General features: G+C 41.0%; 1 protein-coding gene across 1 annotated transcript in view; it reads left to right on the forward strand.

Annotated features, from left to right (window-relative positions):
• LOC145396561 (protein amalgam-like) overlaps positions 1 to 22,248 on the forward strand; it is a 78,546-nt gene that overhangs the window by 23,445 nt on the left and 32,853 nt on the right. The window contains exon 4 of the mRNA XM_080269936.1: positions 16,996 to 17,203. Coding sequence (XP_080126062.1) covers positions 16,996 to 17,203 — 208 coding nt within the window. The remainder of the gene's footprint in view (positions 1 to 16,995; positions 17,204 to 22,248) is intronic.

The following is a 22,248-nucleotide window of genomic DNA, read 5'->3' on the forward strand; positions in this document are numbered from 1 at the left end:
TCATTATACCAATCACACAGTATTTATTAGCCAATATCACAGCATAATACAATGACCACATAATAATATAATACGACAAAGAAGATGAAGCTTGATGATTCGATAAGTTCTCGGGCATGTACACACGAACACACACACACGCACTGTTGCCACGTTAGCCACATCCCGCGACTAGGTAGTCCAGGTGGAACTCCTGTTGACTGCAGGGTTAAGAGAGTACTACGTAGTACTCTCTTAACCCTGGTTGACTGTACATTAGGTTAGCACCTGTCTCCAGTCGCACCTAAACTGCTCTCTCTCTCTCTCTCTCTCTCTCTCTCTCTCTTGTACTCAAACGCGCACGCACACACGCATGCGCACACACACACACACACACACACACACACACACACACACACACACACACACACACACACACACACACACACACACACCGATCAAAGCATAACACCCGCTCTTGCTTCGCGAGTCGCGGGTGTAATAAACAGCTGAGGAATTGGGGCTACGAAATCCCTAAAGTCACTTAGAATACGACCCGCGTCCTTGCTGGCACAGGAGACAGTAATACCTCTCCTTGGATTTTGCCCACAGCAGGGCGAGTGATGCAAGGGAGGAGGTAGGAGACAATTTTCTTAACAAACCCTATCTCCTGCCTCTTCTGACTAACATAAAGTGGTAATTGGTGGGTAAATCGTTAATGTAGAAAACCAAGCGAAGAAACAGGAGACATTTACCTCCTCTTATTATGGATGGTGCGGATAATGTGCAGGTTAAGGCTAATCCAGTAAAAACAAGGAATGAAACAGGAAGTAGTTCTTCAAGCAGATGTTGATAATGCGTCGATGAAAGATAATTAGGCTTTATCTGCTACACTCATTCTTGGTTTTCTATAATTCCGATTCCTTGCTGGTCTTGAGGAGGCCTATCATCATCATCATCATCATCATCATCATCATTAATCCCTTCAGTAAAATGAAGTTAATATTTTAAACTGGCTTCCTTCGGAAAGAAATAATCACCTCATGAAATAGCTGCTGTACTGAAGGGATGAAATACAAAAGAGCTGGTACAAACATAGTCATAAACATAATCTACTGTAACTCCTCCAGTTAGGGAAGTCCTCCTAAGCTGAATAATATCGTCAGTAAATACCATTAAGTCGCTGTCAGTGAGTATGATTTACCAACTATTGATGCTGAGCCGTTTCCCTGACAAGAAAGATGTCGTATCAATTCTCATTTAACGATACATTCTGCAAATGACACCTTGGGAATCTACTGCTTTATAAATGCAAACATGTTGATGTTAAAAAAAAAAAAAATCGGCATTACCCATGACAAAAGCTAATTAGCTCAATACTATGATTATATATATATCTGTATATATATATATATATATATATATATATATATATATATATATATATATATATATATATATATATATATATTGTTACGGAACAGAGAAAGATAATGTACACTTTAAATGAGAATACTAAAAATCACTACTGTCCCGTAAAGTTCCAGGTTCAAAACAAAAGAGTTAGGTAAAATTACAAGTTAAAGTTTAATGCTCAAACTAACAACAAAACATTCAGGACTCATAAGGATAATGTAATGGCAAAAAACAGGTTAAATATATGGTTAACTGCAATAGCCTCTATTAACACGAAATTAGCATGAGTAAATTTACCTAAGTCAGCCCTGATAAAATGAAAATACACTGGGTAATGCTCAGTTAATGCAAGATTTATTATTACAGATACAAAATATTATCAAAAATGACTGACAAAAAGAACCTTTACATAAATCACTAGGCCTAAGAATTAACCCTATGCTACACAGCACAAGAAAAAATGCAACAACAGTTATACTCAAATTACACAGCTGCTAGATGGTTGGAGACTTCCTGAACACTCACAATAATAATAACTGTACAGGGGAGGACAGAGATGAGAGCAAAATGAGGAGTAGATCTAAGTGGCAATGATGCAGAGACTGAGCTCATTATACAGGGGCCAGCAAAGCTTGATACAACTTGTAAGAAGGACGCGCAAATGAAGCCATGGGGACAAAGAGTTGACAATCCCGCTCTGAACAACAGAAAGGACGACTTACTCTACTATAACGGTAGAAGGGGGAGACTGAGGCAGAACACGCTCGTGATCAAACATGCAGCATACTGTGCGTTAAAATTACACAAAGGATGATGAAATCATAGGCTATGTAACACCTCCCCACAAAGAAAAAGAAATTTACAAAGGAAATTTCTTATTACTCTAAAATAATCTGTCTAAAGTCTAGATAAGCAATCTGCAATAACATTTTCTTTCCCCTTGACATATTGTATGTCTAATCAATACTCCTGAAGAAGTAGACTCCATCTTGTCAATCTCTGATTTTTATCTTTAAACTTACTAAGGAATTTCAGTGGGTTATGATCGGTATAAATGACTATGGGGTCAAAACCAGAACACAAAAAAAATGAAAAATGCTGTACACCCAAAATCAAGGCCAAAAGCTCTTTCTCAATAGTTGAGTAGTTCTTATGAGGTGGAGTGAACTTCTTACTGTAATAAGATACAGGGTGTTCAATACCCTGATCATCCTCTTGCAGCAAAACAGCCCCAGCTCCTGTATCACTTGCATCAACAGCCATCTTAAAAGGCTTAGCAAAATTTGGAGTAGCGAGCACTGGCTGACTTAATAGGATAGCTTTAAGTTTGTTGAAAGAGGATTCACAGTTATCGGTCCAGACAAATTTAACTCCCTTTTTCAGTAGGTCTGTAAGTGGTGATACAAGAATAGAAAAGTTAAGAACAAATCTCCTGTAATAACCTACCATTCCCAAAAATCTTTGTAGCTCTTTCCTACTTTTAGGTCTGGGAAGATCACTTATAACCTGAACCTTAGCTCCTGGTGGTGCAACATGTCCATCACCAATTACATACCCAAGGTACTGAACTTTAGCTTGACCAAACTCACACTTTGATAAATTAGCTACAAGATTAGCATGAACCAAACGCTCAAGAAACTTACTGACATGGCATAGGTGATCTTTCCAGTTGTCACTGAAGATTAATACATCATCAATATAAACAACACACCCTGCCAAACCCTCTGTTACAACATTCATGAGCTTCTGAAATGTGGCTGGTGCATTCTTCATACCATATGGCATTACCGAACATGCAAAAGTCTATCCTAGTGTTACAAAACATGAGATCTCCCTAGCACGTTAAGTCATAGGTACTTGCCAGTATCCCTTTAACAAATCAAACTTACTTATGTACCTAGCCTTTCCGATCTTGTCTATGCAATCTTCCATGCGAGGGAGAGGGTAAGGGTCTGTTTTGGTTATCTGATTAACACGTCTGTAGTCAATGCAAAGCCGTTGTGACCCACCCGGCTTAGGGATCAGAGTGACAGGAGAACTCCACTCGCTCTGACAGGGCTCAATCATCTTGTGGTCCAACAGGTAGCCAAGCTTCTTCTGGATGAGAGGAACTTTCACTGGGTTCACACGGTAAGGAGGCAGTTTAATTGGCTTTGCGTCTCCAACATCGACATCATGCATCAACACAGTAGTTCTTCCTGGAGTGGCACGGAACACTTGCGGGTACTCCTGCAGTAATGCCGAAAACTCCTGCCTTTCCTCGGGAGCTAGATGAGAAAGCTTAGTCTGGAGATCATTCATGATATCAGGATTCTTCCCCAAACTATCACTCAGGCTCATACTGCATGGGAGAGCTTCACTTGCAGACTCGGGTGGAACAGCTACAGTGCAGACTGGGTTATTTTCGTCCCGCCTGTGATATAACTTTAGCATGTTGATGTGACATAGTTGCTTGTTCTTTCTACGATCTGGTGTGGTGATGACATAGTTGACATCACTGAGTTTCTTCTCCACGAAATAAGGACCACTAAAGTTGGCTTGAAGAGGTTGCCCATGCACTGGTAGCAGAATCAAAACCTGATCTCCTGGCTGAAAGTGGCGTAACCTGGACTTCTTATCATACCAAGTCTTCATCTTCTCCTAAATTCTCTCTCACCAGCTGTAAAGCAGCGGACAGCCGTTCTTTGAACTTCATCACATACTCCAGCAGGTTGACGTCATCTTCCTCCGACAGCCAGCATTCCTTGAGTAACTTAAGGGGTCCTCTTACTTCATGGCCAAACAGTAGTTCAAAAGGTGAGAAGCCCAGTGATTCATTTGGAGATTCTCTTGCGGCAAACACAACGAATGGAAGACCTTTATCCCAGTCTTTCTGATGTTCCAAACAGTATTTCTTGAGCATCGATTTGAGTGTTTGATGATATCTCTCCAACGCTCCTTGGGTCTGGGGATGGTAAGCTGAAGACGTGATCTGGGTGATGCCCAACTCTTTCAGAGACAGCTTGAAAACATTTGACATGAAATTACTTCCTCGGTCTGACTGTACCTCCTTGGGCAGACCAAACTTTGTGAAGAACCCCAGCATTTCCTTAACCACGTTCTTTGCTGAGATATTTCTAAGTGGAATGGCTTCAGGATAACGAGTAGCCATATCAATCAGGGTCAACACATAAGAAAATCCTGAAGAAGTCTTAGGAAGAGGGCCCACAATATCCACCAACACACGGGTGAAAGGCGCCTCAAAAGGAGGAATGGGAACTAGAGGTGCAACCTTTTCGGCCTGATTACACTTCCCCACAACTTGACAGGTGTGACAAGACTTACAATACCAGGAAACATCCCTGAAGATACCTGGCCAGTAGAAGTGTTTCAAAATGCGTGCCACAGTCTTCCTCACTCCAAGGTGTCCTGCCAAACTGGAATCATGAGCCACTCTAACGATATCCTGCCTACAAACACGAGGGATGACAACTTGATGTATAACCTCCCATTCACAGTCGGCTGATGCTGTTGGGGGTCTCCACTTCCTCATAAGTACTCCTGACTTTACATAATAACAAGTAGAAGCACCGGCTGACTCTTCCTCACTGCAAGCAAAGTTAGCTAGACCTTTCAACTCAGGGTCAGCAACCTGCAACTCAACCAACTCTTGACGAGACAAATTATCAACACAACGGGGTACTGCCTCATCTGGTGAGTGGTCCAAATTAGCAAGAAAAGTGTCAGCTAGGATAACATCATCATCATCATTATCCTCTAAATCACCAGTAACTTTAGACTTAGCCCTAGTGACAGCACATGCAGGGAACACATCAGGGACATCACAATCCTGGGTCGCAGCCACTGGCTCACTAGACAACTGAGAAGCTGGACACACTTGACTTCCACCAATATCATTTCCAAGTAAGAAAGTTACACCTGACATTGGAAGTGTCTCAACCAACCCAACCATAACGGAACCATTAACAAAACCAGACTCTAAATTCACTCTGCACAGAGGGACAGAGAAGTAATTATTCCCTACACCTTGTAAGATTACAGTTTCATCAGAGGAATTAACATTAGAGCCTAGAACACTGGTCAGCATAAGGGATTGGCAAGCACCTGTGTCACGATATATTTTAACTGATTTCCTGTCATTACTGTCCAGAGGACTGACAAAACCATCAGACAGGAAATTAGCACATGAACTCTTGAGAGTGTCACCCACGTTACTGCTCAAAAGAGGAGCTCCATCATGAGAATTTAAGTTACCCCTCAAAGCAGGTTCAGTTAACTCAGTTAAAGAATTCTGGAAACTCTCAAGGGTGGACACTAGACCAATTGACTGAATATTTAAAGACTCCTTTTTGTTCACATCACGCTGTCTCCTGAAACATTTCTCCGTAGTATGACCAAGCTTACTACAATAAGTACATTTACTTTTCTGAAATCTAGAGGTGGAGCTGGTATTTACTTCCTGAGAAACATCATCCTTATTCTCTTTCCTGTTACCTGTACTCTGAGTAGAGGCAACGTACTTACTCTCAGCTTTCCCTTTTTCTTTAGAATATCTCTTGTGAGTGAGAAGATATTCATCAGCTAAAACTGCAGCATCAGACAAATTATCTATTCTTCTCTCATCAAGATATAGGCTCACATCTTTATAAATACACCTCTTGAAGTCCTCCAGCAAAATCATCTGCTTAAATTTACCAAAATCAGAATCCACATTCTTAGAATTTAACCACTGCTCTAACAGATCTTCTTTGATTTTTGCATACTCAACATGGGATTGCTTATCTTGCTTGTAAGTTGTCCTAAATTTTACTCTATAAGCTTCAGGAACAAGCTCATAGGCCTTAAGAATCAAGCTCTTAACTACATCATAATTATCAGATTGATCCTGAGGCAAAGATGCATAAGTTACTTGAGCTTTACCGGTGAGAACAGTTTGAAGGAGTACTGGCCAATACTCCTTGGGCCAATTAAAACCTGTAGCTACCCTCTCAAACAACTGAAAATACTTTGTTAAATCAGATTCATTAAAAGGAGGGACAAGTTTAACATTTTTAGCCACATCAAAATCATCAGAGCTAGATGATCCAGTTCCACCTTGTTTCATGTGATACTCATGGTCTGCCTGAATCCTGGCAAGTTCAATTTGTGCCTGTATCTGTGCCTCCTGAATACGAGCATTTGCCTGAAATTCAGCCTCCTTAGCTTTTGCCTCGTGCAGGGCTAGCTGGAACTTAGCTAATTCAATCTTCGTTTGCTCATTTGGAGGAGTTACATTAAACAAGCTTTCATTAATCATGTCAACAATTTGATCTTTAGAATGATGAGAGTGAACTGCAATTCCCAATTGTTGAGCAACAAGCTTAAGTTCATTCTTTGTTCTGTTTTCTACATCACACACTGTTTGCACATTTGACAAAAAATCTTTGGCTTCATCAAGTGTAGTAATAGTAGACATCATGAATAAGTAATAGTCACAAAATATCAAGCAATATCCTTATGATAATATCCTGAATATCCTGATAAGAGGTCGCCAAATTTATGTTACGGAACAGAGAAAGATAATGTACACTTTAAGTGAGAGTACTAAAAATCACTACTGTCCCGTAAAGTTCCAGGTTCAAAACAAAAGAGTTAGGTAAAATTACAAGTTAAAGTTTAATGCTCAAACTAACAACAAAACATTCAGGACTCATAAGGATAATGTAATGGCAAAAAACAGGTTAAATATATGGTTAACTGCAATAGCCTCTATTAACACGAAATTAGCATGAGTAAATTTACCTAAGTCAGCCCTGATAAAATGAAAATACACAGGGTAATGCTCAGTTAATGCAAGATAAATTATTACAGATACAAAATATTATCAAAAATGACTGACAAAAAGAACCTTTACATAAATCACAAAAAAAACTCACTAGGCCTAAGAATTAACCCTATGCTACACAGCACAAGAAAAAATGCAACAACAGTTATCCTCAAATTACACAGCTGCTGGATGGTTGGAGACTTCCTGAACACTCACAATAATAATAACTGTACAGGGGAGGACAGAGATGAGAGCAAAATGAGGAGTAGATCTAAGTGGCAATGATGCAGAGACTGAGCTCATTATATAGGGGCCACCAGAGCTTGATACAACTTGTAACAAGGACGCGCAAATGAAGCCATGGGGACAAAGAGTTGACAATCCCGCTCTGAACAACAGAAAGGACGACTTACTCTACTATAACGGTAGAAGGGGGGGACTGAGGCAGAACACGCTCGTGATCAAACATGCAACATACTGTGCGTTAAAATTACACAAAGGATGATGAAATCATAGGCTATGTAACAATATATATATATATATATATATATATATATATATATATATATATATATATATATATATATATATACTTATCTATTTATCTATCTATCTACCTACCCCCTGGGGGTAGGGGGGGTTTTCAAGAATACTCCCCCAGTATCCCTGCTTGTCGTAAAGGGCGACTAAAAGGATTGGCGGAGGGTTAGTGCCTCTCCCCGGAAAACAACTAACTAAAAAAACAAACAAGAAGCCTCGGACAAGGACTGACCAAACGATGACGACCCAGGCCCGGACAAAGGACTTGGTAATGGGTACATGGAATGTAAGAGGAGCGAATGATGAGGTGAAAGAGAGAGAGATTGTCCAGGTGCTTGAGGGTGCGAAAGTGGATGTATGTGGAATAACTGAAACAAAATGGAGAGGAGAAAGTGTGAGAGAATGGGAGTATGGATGGGGTATATGTGCAGGAGTAGGTGAGAATGAGAGGGCAAAGGAAGGAGTATGTATAGTTGTGAGTAAAAGATGGAAGAAGAGCATAAGACAGTATGAATCAGTTGCGTGGGTAAAGTTGAAAGTTGGAATACAAATGTGGGCGATTGTGTGTGTGTATGCGCCAACGCAAGATCGTGCTACAAGAGTGAGAGAAGAGTTCTGGACAAATGTAGAAGTGTGCATGGAAAAGTTTGGAAGGAATAAGAGAGTGTTTTGGATTGGTGATGAATGGTAAAGTTGGGAATGTGAAGGTGGATGGAATAGTTAGTGAGTGGGGTGTGCCTGCTGAGATAGATAAGAATGGGAGTGCGTTAGTGGACATTTGTCCTGGGAGGAGGTTGGTGATAGCCAATACCCTATTCAGCCATAAAATGATCCACAGGTATACATGGCGAGTGATGAGAAGGGTGGGTGGTGAACTGAATGAAAGGAAGGCAATGATTGATTATGTGTGTGTGGATGAAAGGATGCGAAGATGTGTAATGGATGCAAGGGCATATAGAGGTTGGGGGAGTGGACTTTCTGACCATTACTTGGTGGTGGCCAGAATTAGAATTCAAGTAAGATGGAGGAATAGAAGAAGGGAAAGACGAGAGGAAGGAGTAGTTGCAAGGAGAGTGGAAAGGTTACAAGAGGATGAGAAAAAGGCAGAGTATATGAGAGAAGTGGAGGAACGATTGGGCATATGAACCGGAGCAGATGAGAGACGTGGAAGGTGTGTGCAGGATATTTACAGAAGAAATATGTGCAGCATGTGATGTGGTGTGTGGAAGGAAGAGAAGACGGAGGAGGGTACAAGGAACAGCGTGGTGGACTGAAGAGGTGAGACAGGCTGTGGCACAAAAGAAGAAAGCATACAATGAATGGATGAGAAATAGTGGTGTGGAAGAAGTTGAGAGGTGGAAGAGAGAGTTATATGTAGAAAGAAAGAGAGAGGTGAAATGATTAGAAAGAGAGAGTAAGAAGAGAGTGGATCAGGAATTTGGAAGGAATTTGAGTGTAAAGTGGAGGGACTATAAAAAAATGTTCTGGAAAGAGGTGAAAAGAGTAAGACAGGGTGGAAGTGAAGTTAGCAGGGGAGTGAAAGATAAAAATGGTAGATTACTAGTGGAGAAGGGAGAAAAAGTGAGCAGATGGAGAGAACATTTTAAGGAATTGTTGAACATAGAGGATGGAAGTAATGCGAGTATAAGTGGCTGGGGAATGGCTGGGAGAAGGAGGGTGGTGAGAAGACAGGAAGAAATCAGTAGGATAGAAGTTGTGGAAACAATGAAGAAAGTTAAATCGGGGAAAGCCCCAGGAATTGATGGAGTGTGTGGTGAAATGCTGAAGCATGGGGGAGAGATAGTAACAGGATGGATGTGGAAGATGTGCAGATTGGCCTGGGAGGAAGGTAGAGTCCCGGAGGATTCGAAGTCAGGTATAATTATTCCCTTGTACAAAGGAAAAGGGGAAAAAGAAGTGTGTGGTAATCATAGAGGCATTTGTCTTCTTAGTATAATAGGAAAAGTGTATGATAGGATACTTATTGACAGAGTTAGAGAAAGAACAGAGAAATTAGTTGGAGAAGAACAGGGAGGCTTTAGGAAGGGAAGAGGTTGTGTAGATCAGATATTCATTCTTAGATCTTTAGTGGAAAAGTTTCTAGAGAAGGGAAAGAAATTGTATGCGGCTTTCATGGATTTGGAGAAAGCATATGACAGGGTGGATAGACAAGGATTTTGGAAAGTGTTAAGAATATATGGAGTAGATGGGAAGTTGCTGAATGCTGTGAAGAGTATGCATGATGGTGCTAAGGCTGCAGTGCGTGTGGATGGGGAACTAAGTGAATTTTTCTCTTTGAAGGTTGGGTTGAAACAGGGATGTGTCATGTCTACATGTTTGTTCAATCTGTACATGGATGGGGTAATAAAAGAGGTACAAGGTAGGGTAGTGGATGTTGGAGTGGCCCTGGTGAGAGAGGTTAGTGTTTGGAAACTCCCTGTACTGTTGTTTGCAGATGATACTGTGTTGTTGAGTGAAGACGAATGGGAGCTGCAAGGCTTGGTGGATGAGTTTGAGAGACTGTGTAAGAAACGGAATCTAAAGGTGAATATAGGGAAGAGTAAAGTGATGGTCTTTGAGAGAGGTGAAGTCAGTGAATGTACAGCGAGGTTGGATGGTGAGGAATTGGAAAATGTGAGTACGTTTAAGTACTTGGGTAGTGTGATGAGTAAAGATGGAGGTTTGGAGGGTGAAGTGCTTGAAAGGGTACAGCAGGGAAGAAAGGTTGCTGGTTCTTTGAAAGCAGTGATAAGAAACAGGGAAGTGAGCATGGAAGTGAAAAAGTTACTACATGACAGTATTGTGATACCAACTCTAACGTATGGAAGTGAAGCTTGGATGTTGTTGGAAGGACACAAGTCAAGAGTGAGAGCAGTGGAAATGAGTTATTTAAGAGGAGCCTGTGGAGTCACGTGGAGAGACAGGCTGACGAATGAGGATATAAAGGAGCGTTGTGGCGTGGATGTGGATGTGATAGGAAGCGTTATGAGGAACACACTGAGGTGGTTTGGCCATATGGAGAGGATGGAGGGTGAAAGACTGACGAAGAGAGTGTATGTGAGTGAGATGGAGGGGGGAAGAGGGAGGGGGAGGCCGAGGATGAGATGGAGGGATGGAGTGGAGAGGTATATGAGAGGGGGGGTGAGTTGGGAGCAGGGCAGTGAAATGGCGGGGGACAGGGCGACTTGGAGGCGATTTGTTTGTGGCCACCCCAAACGGGATTGAGACGTCTGGCAATAGATAAATAAACAAATATATATATATATATATATATATATATATATATATATATATATATATATATATATAAATATATATATATATATATATATATATATATATATATATATATATATATATATATATATATATATATATATATTGCAATAGACAGACAACTACAATCAGCTTAAAAGAGAATTTTCGAACTATAGAGGTTAGATACAGCCTTCACTGATGCCTTCACTCCTACAGCTCCTTAACTGAGTAAAAATTATCTGGTGTTGTAGCAGGATTAATACGGAAAAAGAAATCATCTATGAGCTGTAGTTTAAGGTGTAATATGCATAACAAACCGCTAGAGATGAGCTGCAAACGAAACATCTATTCCTTCTCGATTTATTGTGCAATCTGAGTCTTATTTTTCCCTTGTATGTTAATTGTATCCTCTTAACATCGACATGGTTTAGGTAAATAACATTCAGGAGAATCTTAACCTCTTACATGATGAATTTTCTCCCTCTCTTCTGACTACTTACCGAAAATTTTATTTAACTTAGGACTTTTCAGACTGGAGAACTGAGGTATAACCATTACACGGACGCTCTCCGAGACTGTAAAAGTCGCCTGAACATGGCAAGAAAAAATGCAATATAATGAAAGGAGGTTAACGGGCTAGATAAATAAATAATTAAATAATTAGTGATGCAAAAGTGTTAGGAATTCCTTAGTCGACGGGTATATGGCCAGAAGTGTTGTATGCCTGCCAGAATACTGATCGCTATGTCGGTGAAATATAAGCAGTCACATCCACTACACGCATCCCTGGCGCTCAACCAAGCTGACAGGCTCTCGTCCTTGGTCCATATTCATAAATTTTCCCTACCTTATATTTTGTATATGGTTGCTTATTTATGTGTTTGTGTTCACTCGTGTACTTACAAAACACTTTACAGTGAAAAGAGTGAATACTGAAGTGACAAATATACAAAAAACAAAACGACCTATGATATTAGCTTGTATGAAGATTTGTCTATCGTGAATTGTACTGCTTGTACTCAAGCTTACCCTAAAGCTGCCATCTCTTCATCATGAAAGCTGAGTTGTAACAACAGATTACCAATAGAATATGGTGCCAGTCACGAAGAAGAGTTATTTAAAGGATGTTAAGCTGTAGTGTGGTCTTCCTACCACCGAACTACGTGAAAGAAGTTACAAAACAATGAAGATCTGAGTCAAGATAAACATAGGATACTTAATAAGCTCGATCCCTGGTCTTCTCACTGGGGAAAAAAAAAAAAAAAAGGTGCAAAAAAAGTAGCAAACACACAACAGTGACAAGTTTCATGTTTTTCCTATAGCATTTGAAAGATTTATTGCACTGAGGTCAAGCAACTCCTGCAGCTTGAGGTTAATGAAACCTACCGCTAGCTTCAATAGTTCAAAACATTTTTCCTAAAGTGAATAAAATCAGCAGTACGAGTAGATAGCTGAAATAAAACAAAATATACCTCCTCCAAACGAGGGAGGTAATCTAACAACTGTGATATTCTGCTTTAATTTTCTGTGTAACTGGGCAAAGTAGTGCAAAGCCTCAGAACAGTTATCATCAGTTACCCTGTCCGATGAATTAATCCTCCGGTGGTCGCGTCTTCACTCGTACTCTTGTTCCAGCTGACGCCAGACGATACTGTTCAGCTGAGAGAGTCATAGGAAAATGAGATAATTTGTCACTAGTAACTCTCCCATGGTAACAAACCCTAGTGTTCACTTCCACCATACTCCAGATGTTTTTAGTCAGGGGTCAGTAAGTCATGGAATCTTTTGAATTCATACTGGTACCACTCATGATCAGGACAACTCCAGAAGTGTACTCCAGCCAGATGCCAGACAAATTTATTCAACTGACATGAAGGAGAATACTTTTGGGGGGGCAATACACCTTCCCACCAGCGAAGTAGACGCTATATATGTTCATGAAAGGATAAAATGACAAAATTATATATTTCTTTTTGCAACTACAATTTATTTTACAACACAAACGACTGATATTAGAAGATTTTACTCCCCATTTCTCTTATCTTTCCAGCAATAACAAACCTTAATTACGACTAGGAACTGCCCGTAAGTATTGTGATTCAACGTCATGCCAAATTATGAAGATCTTAATAATGGGGAGAGAGAGAGAGAGAGAGAGAGAGAGAGAATTATTTAGGTTGAGAGTAGAATTGTAAGGAAGGGTTCTGTCATGAAAGGGGTTAACGGGAATAGCTCACAGTGAGTGGCATCGATCTGGTGAGGTCGGACGAGGATGAAAGAATTCTCTCTCTCTCTCTCTCTCTCTCACATCATCCTTCCCTCACTACCCTAATCTTCGCATCAGTATGCCCCTTAACCAAGTCCTATTAAATCTCTCTCTCTCTCTCTCTCTCTCTCTCTCTCTCCATCCTTTTCTTACTACCTACATCTTCGTTTCTCCTTCATCAGTATGCCCCTTAACCAAGTCCTATTAAATTCTCTCTCTCTCTCTCTCTCTCTCTCTCTCTCTCTCTCTCTCATCGGGCTTACCAGATTTCCTCGAAGCTTGGGGGTCAGTAGAGAGAGAGAGAGAGAGAGAGAGAGAGAGAGACTATACCATCATGTACGAATTGAATACCACACTTTTGAGCGCACTTCCCCCTTAAAAATGACACTTCCTCTCTCTCCAGACCCGTACAGACTGAAGAACTATATATAAACCCAGTGAAAGGGATACGTGTGTGTGTGTGTGTGTGTGTGTGTGTGTGTGTGTGTGTGTGAGAGAGAGAGAGAGAGAGAGAGAGAGAGAGAGAGAGAGAGAGGGGAAAATTTATAAGAGTAAAGAAAGGACTGGAATATTTCAGGTCGTGGAGGAATGGCGGGCCAAGTCACAGGAGCCAGAGATTTGGAGATTTTTTCTATTCATTTTTTTTTCTTTCCAGTTCCAAATGATTTTCGCTGTTTAGGAGAATTTTCGAATCGGAGGTGGTATATATATTTCTTCTTATGTGGAATAACATCGCCTTAATATAGTAAAAAATATAAGAGAGAGACTTGGAAAAAAGAGCTTGGACTCATCACCTTCCGGGTATGGCTGGTCTTAGTCTCTCTCTCTCTCTCTCTCTCTCTCTCTCTCTCTCTCTCTCTCTCTCTCATCTGAACAAAGTGTCCGGCGTTAACTGGAACAGAATGATGGAGTTGTACCGAGCCTGGCAGTGCTAATGAAAACATACGTTCAGGTAACTGTAATACAACAGTAGAGTTGTATTTCCGACGCTGAGTGTTAAATGCCTACATAGTGAGAGATTGTTCCTAAGGCATACTCTAATTGGCTTTGGAGATTTCAATAACATCCCTTCCTTATGTATAACATCTCCGTAGCATAATACGTGCTGATAATACAAACTCTGTCGGCACTGAAATTACATAAGTAACATCCATCCATCTATTTATCTACTGCCAAATGTCTTAATCCCGTAGAGGGTAACCACAAGCAAATCGCCTCCACGTTGCCCTGTCCCCTGCCATTTGACTGCCCTTCCTCCGGTTCACACCCCACTCTCATATATCTCTCCACTCCATCCCTTCATCTCACCCTCTTCTCCTCCTCCTCCTCACTCACATAGCACTCTTCTGATCATTCTCTCATTCAAATGATGGCACAATATGTGACCTACATGGCTAAGGAAAACGTGTAAAGATGCATCCTTTGTCACCTAAAATACAATTCTTTGTTTTCGATTAACTATTACGTTGATGGACGAATCTCTCTCTCTCTCTCTCTCTCTCTCTCTCTCTCAGGCTGTTCCTACCAGACAATCGCACTCTATTCAAAAGAACCTACCGATAATGAAGGGGATAATGAAGACCATCAATGCCTCCCAGTTCATGAAGCCTATTCCAAGCTGAAGAAAACAGTCAAAGAGATGGCATGAGCGAAAGAAAATTGACGTCCTCGGGAAATAGGGTTATTATGATGATCAGGATCATGAGATCATGATCATGGTGATGATGATGATGATTTTTTAAAATAAAGGGACAGAGGAAGGAAAAACAAATGAAAAAAAAAAATCCATACGCCAGACTACTGGCGTCCTCCATTCATAAAACATCTGTAACAGTTGGACTTGAACAGCTGTAGGTTGAAGTTTGGGGGGAAACAACCCCGGGGAAGCAAGTTCCAGAGAGATGCAGTTCGGGGAATAAAAGAATTCTGATAGGCAGAAGTTCTGCAATATGGCTGTGTAGCATTCCAGTCATGAGTGTTACCAGATGCCCGTGTAGCACGAGGGAAGGCATGGAAAGGTGGCACCATGGACGCAACTTCTACTGAGCTTTTGCCATAAAAATATCTGCAAAATAATGCAAGGGATGCAACATTCCCTCTTTCTTGTAGGGGAGGTAGTTTATTTATAATAGCAGAGTTATTAATTCCAACAGCTTTGTTCTGAATTTTGTCTAGTTGTTTCAGTGCAACCTCTCCACATCCATACCACAAGGGTGAGCAATATTCAAGCTTAGAGCGCACTTGAGTCTTATAAATAGCTAACTGCTCGTCAGTGAAGAAGTTACGGATGCTGTACAACAATCCAAGTTTCTTTGAGGAGGTTTTAGCAAGCGATCTGACATGAGAGGTCCAGCTGAGGGCACTGTTAAGTAAGACACCGAGAATTTCAATACTTTTGGGGATGGGAATATTAGTAGTACTGAAAGTAATATACAAATCTGGCAATATCTCTCTATTAGTAAATTGTATATATTTAGTTTTACTAGCATTAAATGAGACAAGGTTGTTTTGTCCCCATTCGCTAATCATAGATAAGTCTTGATTTATGGAGATGGCTGTACTGAGTTGTGAGTTAAAGGTATTAGACTTTGTAAATGGGTGTCTGAGTATGAACGAACTGTGAAATGCTGAGTCATCCGCATATGAATGGATGGAATTGTGGGTGACAAATAAGAGATCATTAATATGAACCAGGAATGATGATGATGATGATGATGGCGATAATAATTCACCTGTGATTTGCCGGAGACCAAACTCAAGTCAGCCAGATGAGTCAAGCAATATTCCACAACACCTAACCAGGGAAGGCTTGTCTCATTCATGATACCAAAGTACATGCATGCGCAAAAAGTTCAGCGACAGTCCTCTGCCACCACTGTGTCCTGCCTTCCATTATATCTAAATCTTCCCTGAGGGACTGAGAGTGACCTTCCTTCTCACACTGTTTTGTTGTTTGCTTCATATAGCTATCTCACAACAATACTTCATATAACGCTGTCTATCATCACAGCCGGCAGAGAGGTATCGACAAAACTACTCATGAATGAATCACGTCCAAGCTGTTGGCCTGTTGGCCTGAAGGGAAGAAACAGCCCCCTGGCACTCGGGCGAGTAGTGCTGTTAATGTCACCACACGGACATTCGATAATATCAGTATGATGAAAGAAACCTGTTGTGTGACAGGAAATATCAGCAAACATTAATCAGCCTGTGATGTTCTGGTCATCGAACTCTGGACCGTCAGATGACAGTCAGACTGCATTCCTCGACACCATGATAGGAAAAGTTGTCGCAACTACTCTCATACCTGTAGTGGAATGCTGACTCATTTGAGGTTGATGCTATTGATGATGATGAAAAGTAGGAGGAGGAGATGATGATGATGATGATGATGATGACGTTGATGATGATGATGATGATGACGTTGATGATAATGATGATGACGTTGATGATAATGATGATGACGATGACGATGATGATGATGATGATGATGATTTTGTTGTTGTTGTTGTTGGTGGTGGTGGTGGTGTTGCTGTTGCTGCTAAAGATGACGATGACAATAACGATGTCGATGTCCATGCTTATATTAATGATGACGACGCTGACGATGGAGTCCATGATGGTAAGGCTGACAATGATAATGGCGAAGACAATGACGGTGACGAAATTATTATTAATGGTGAAGCTGACGATGACAATACTTACGAAAAATCTGATGCTTGTATTTCAGGTTGCGTGGGGCTACAAGGGAACGGGCGCTGTTCTGACGGTGGCCACCCAGGTGATCACCAACAACAGACGCATCACCATCCAGCGGGAGCAGCGGTCCACCTGGGTCCTCACCATCACAGACATCACCATGAAGGACGAGGGGTGGTACTGGTGCCAGGTTAATACCACGCCACCCAGGTCCATCAATGGGTACCTCGCTGTTGTCGGTGAGTCTGTTGTTAATCTGATTATGCCCTACTGACTACGATGACGTCATTTCAATTTTCGCCAGCGCCATGAAAGACGAGGTACTTTGCCTGGTTAACTGTGTTTCGCCCAGGCCAATCAAAGGGTACCTTGCTGTTGTGGGTGAGTACAGTATTAGCCCTAATCATCTCTACAATGCATACACAATAGGCTGACGTCTGTTAATTCCCGCAACCACTATTAAGGACAAGGGATGGTGTCAGGTGAATACTTCGTTGCCTAGGTCAATCAACAGGTACTTCACTATTTTCGGCGAGTTTGTTAAATCCTTTCATTTCGGTGCCTGACTTTTGTTCCTTCCTTTCCTTTTTTCCTTTTTCTTCCCTTCACCATGAAGGACAACGGACTGGTACCGATCAGGTCAACGCATCGCCACCCAGATCCATCACGTGGCGCCTTACTGTTGTCGGTGAGTTTCAGCCTCTTCGATTTATGTTTTATTCCTGATGCCTCCGTAAAAGAGGAGGCCGTGTACAAACGTCAAGCCGTGTACAAACGTCAAGTCAACACTATGCCGCCAAGGTTCATTAAAGGTGCTTAGCTTTTGTGGGCATGTCTATAGATAATTTTTCTTTCACTAGGCTGATGTACTTATTTTCCTGCTGTCACCATCATCGACGACTGCTGGTGATGGTCTCACGTCAGCACTACGCCACTCACGCCAATAAACACTCCCGGGATCCAGTACTCACTCTTGTCTCAATAAAATCGTCTGGCGTTGGCTGGAATACACCACTATGAATTACACAATCAAGACTGAATTAATAGTACTATTGTTCACACTCCCAGGCTCCTATTACCCATTACTATATTCTGGTGTCAGCTGAAGCAGAAAACTAGAACTGTTTCAATCATTAAAGGGTTAAGGAGTACCTCTCTGTTATGGTTGAGTCCGATGTTTGCTGCCCTGTGTCTCATATTTTCTGCCTTGCTCCTGAGGAAGGGGGAAAAAGTACTGTAAGAGGATTTCCTTCTGAAGTTTCTTCCCTCTTGTCCCTCGTATTTTTCACATGAAGGAGAGGCTAAAGTTACGAGTCTCTCTCTCTCTCTCTCTCTCTCTCTCTTAACCCTTCGTTAGTCAGGTGGAGTGTTTTGGCAACCCAAATTTTTTTAAAAGCTCGTATTTCCTATGGTCGTACCATTCTAAAGTGGCGGTTTGGGTGGGGCACGAACCTCTGTACAGTGTTGCCACGTTTTCCATACTCTCTCTCTCTCTCTCTCTCTCTCTCTCTCTCTCCTGGGGGGATATGCATCACCCTAGGGAATTTTGTTTCTTTTATGCCTTATAAACTTGTGCTTTCATTTCTTTATTTTGTTTTTTATTATATTATTGTTTTAAATATGACGCCAGATGACCTCGGTGTTACGGCGCCTTTTCATTCAATCATTCTCGCCCTCCTTCCTCCCCTCCCTTCATCTTTCCCTCAGCTTGATAATGCACTCAACACTGCCCCTTGCCTGCCTTCTCTCTCTCTCTCTCTCTCTCTCTCTCTCTCTCCTGGGGGAGATGTGCTTCACCCTGGGGTATTTTGTTTCTTTTATGAGTGACTTATAAACTTGTGCTTTCATTTCTTTATTTTGTTTTTATTATATCTAATTATGTTTAAAAATATTATTGTTTTACATATGGCGCCAGATGACCTCACTATTGTGGCGACATGATTTGTTTTCATTCAATCACTCTCTCCCTCCTTCCTTCCCTCCCTTCCTTCATCTCTCACTATAAGCTGCACTCAACACTGACCCTGGTCTGCCTTCCCCCCCCCCCTCTCTCTCTCTCGTCTGTGGTATTTTAGGATACATTTTGGTTATTTTCTTTTACGTTATAATGTACATATTGTAAATTTGACTATTTCCACACCATCCAGGAGGTTAAAGTCTTGGCGCGTTTTTTTTAAGAGGTGTCCCCAAACAGGCTTATTCCTCTATCCCTCACAGATGACCAGGTCGGACTGGGTGTGTGTGTGTTGCCGCTCACGAGGGTTTAGTGTATATATTTTATTTTACTAAGAAACTGGCATATTTTTGCTTATATTCCTGCACATTATCTTATAATCATAATTGTGACATTATTACCAACCCCAGAAATACGGTAACAGCCAATAAAAGTGACTACTCTTTTTTTAAGCAACACTGTAAAACAATTATGCCACGTTTCTGTATTGCCGTATAAATATTTTACGCATAATCAGTTTACTGTTCTTTCATATATAATAATACACACGTTACCATTATATTCTTATGTGTTTATCTTATTGTGATGCCTATTACATATATATATCACAGCCGTTCACATAGCGGGTATGGAACACGTGGCAACACTGTACAGAGGTTTGTGCCCCACCCAAACCGCCACTTAAGATTGGTACCACCATAGCCGGTAATTCGAGAATTTCTGTCCGTTCCAGTAATCTCCTGATTCAGTGAGGGGGGGAAGCATGTGGATTGGTTTAGTCATGCTTCTGCTGTACTGAGAGAGAGGGGCACTTTTCCCCCACCTGGGGTGTCCAGTCATCCCATCAAACTAACCATTTAGATCACATTGTGATATAGACTTTTTTTTTTTTTTTTTTGCATATTGTTTATCATTATATTGAGTTTAAAAGCACAAAATATATTTTCCTGTGCGTGTTTACCTGACAAATGAGATATGAGTCCATTTGTTATTTTTTTTTACTGATATTATAATTTACTGTGTTTTATTATTAAAAATTAATAAACACCACCTACAAGGCATTCAATCTTTTCAGTAGTGATTGCAGAGATATGCTTAAGCGGCAATATAACTATATTTTACATGTTAGTAACAGTACATGTATTTTTGTATTGGGGTGTTGTAACACCCCACCGGACTAACCACGTTTGAATACCCCACAGGACTAACGAAGGGTTAAACACACACACACACACACACACACACACACACACACACACACTATTGTGTGTTACGGTGTAGTTCAAACGTTAACTTACTTCACAGCCATATTTTCCAACAAGACATTATAGCGCAAAATATGAAATACTTTCACTCCATCTGTAAATACAGTAAGAGTTTTACGATGGATGAATGGATGATGGTCCTTCGCTCATTATTAGTTACGTTCCGAGATACTGTGGAAGTAGACAGCTTCATGCCGTAACTGCTCACATTTATTTTGTATCATCATATTTATGGTACTTGTCCTCTATGTTAACGAGTACCGGTATGCTGTTAACCTCTTAGTGCCCAGCGTGCCACACACTGGACGAAATGGAACAAATGCAAGGTTAAACAAAAAGTGGCACAGTGCTACACCCGTGCCCACCAGTGGGCCTAAGGACAGAAAATTTGTCTTTGTCCTGTAGCCGTGACCTTCAGTCGATTACTCTCAAAATTAACCTGCTTCATTCTTGCCTGAACTTTAATTCCTCAACCAAGTTTGGTCCGAATCAGAACAAAACTGTACGAGTTGACCTTCTCCCCTGAACTTGACGTTTGATGTTTTCCTGTTACCTGGTCTCTTGACCTAATCTTCTCAAAATCAAATCTTTTTATCTCCGTCTCACCCTGAATCCTTCCACACTGTTTGGAGTAACTCAGATAAAAACTGTTTAAGTTGAGCGTCATGTGACCTCGACCTTAGACATACTGCTCGAAAAAAGAGTAGGTCAACCCTGTGGCTGATCCTACGCCTCACCATTAAGTTTGGTTAAAAATCATATCAACACCGATGTAATAATTTTGTTCACACACACACACACACACACACACACACACACAGGTCGAACTAAGGCCTAGCCTCTTACTTTTGACTGATCTCAAAATCGAATCCCTTCGTTTTTGCATTTCCCTCAACGTTTCCACTAAATTTTGTCTAAATTGGATTAAAGATGGTTAGAAATTGATTTTCCTTAATCATAATTTGACCTAGCTTTGTGACCTTGACCTCTGGCCTTTTGATCTCAAAACCAAAAATCAACCCTTTTGACTGTCCCCCTCCCGTCCTACGAAATTCTATTAAAATCGGATTTTTTTTTTTTACCCTCTCCTCCCACATAGAGTAGGTTACATGTCAAGCAAAACATAACACCTGCTCTTGCTTCCCGAACGCAAGTGCAATAAGGACGGGACCGTAAAGGTTTGAATTATAGCTTTTGTGACAATGAGACTGCGAGTGAAAGCAGGTATGGAATGCACATTCCCGCAATATCTAGCATGCAGTGATCCTGGACGAAGCGGGGTTAATACTTAGCCATTATCTATGGGGGTAACCCAAAACTAGAAAACTAGTTGATCTATTCGACCATACTTTTCAAATCAGTTTCTCAATGCCGGCGCTATATCCGTTCATTATGAGGAAACCCTGGGCAAGCAGGTATCATCAATTGCGTTCAGTAACTCGGCACGAAATTGAAACAGCGAGTGTAGTGGCGGAAGTATGGAAAAGTACTTTATTATTCATCGTCTGTTAGATTACAGTGGTACACATGGCCTTTCATCTCTTCACTGCGATGACTCTATAAATTCTTGATATTAACCTTAGGAGTGATTGTTCAGACTGGACGGATTAGATACTAGTGCGCTCTGTAGTAATGAATAAATTCGTCTGTTGGCATAAAGAATAAAACAAAATCTGCGTCACTGAGCTGAACGGATTAACTATCTCTTTCTTCGAATGGCGTGTTATTATATCCTAGCTTCCCCAGACGATTTTACTCAGATTCGGAAAGGTTTCTCGTATATGAAGATTAATAATCACTGGATATGACCTACGCTGTTCGACAACTTGTTCCATCACGAATAAAGTCGCCTGAAGATAGGAAAAATGAAATATAACTAGAGGCCTCCCCAAGAGGGATATCACACCAGCCGCAGGCCGATACATATGTAGCGAGGCTCGGAATATGACCTTGACCTTGACCTACTTTCACTAATTTCGAACTCGTCCGAGATTTTCATCCCTACTACACACCTGTAAAATTTTTTGATGATATCTTGAGCGTTTGCGAAGTTATCGTGCTAACA

This window comes from Coenobita brevimanus, chromosome 38 (genome assembly GCF_032717465.1).
Source record: "Coenobita brevimanus isolate Jiangsu-jjx chromosome 38, ASM3271746v2, whole genome shotgun sequence".
In the NCBI taxonomy this organism is placed as follows: Eukaryota; Metazoa; Arthropoda; class Malacostraca; order Decapoda; family Coenobitidae; genus Coenobita; species Coenobita brevimanus.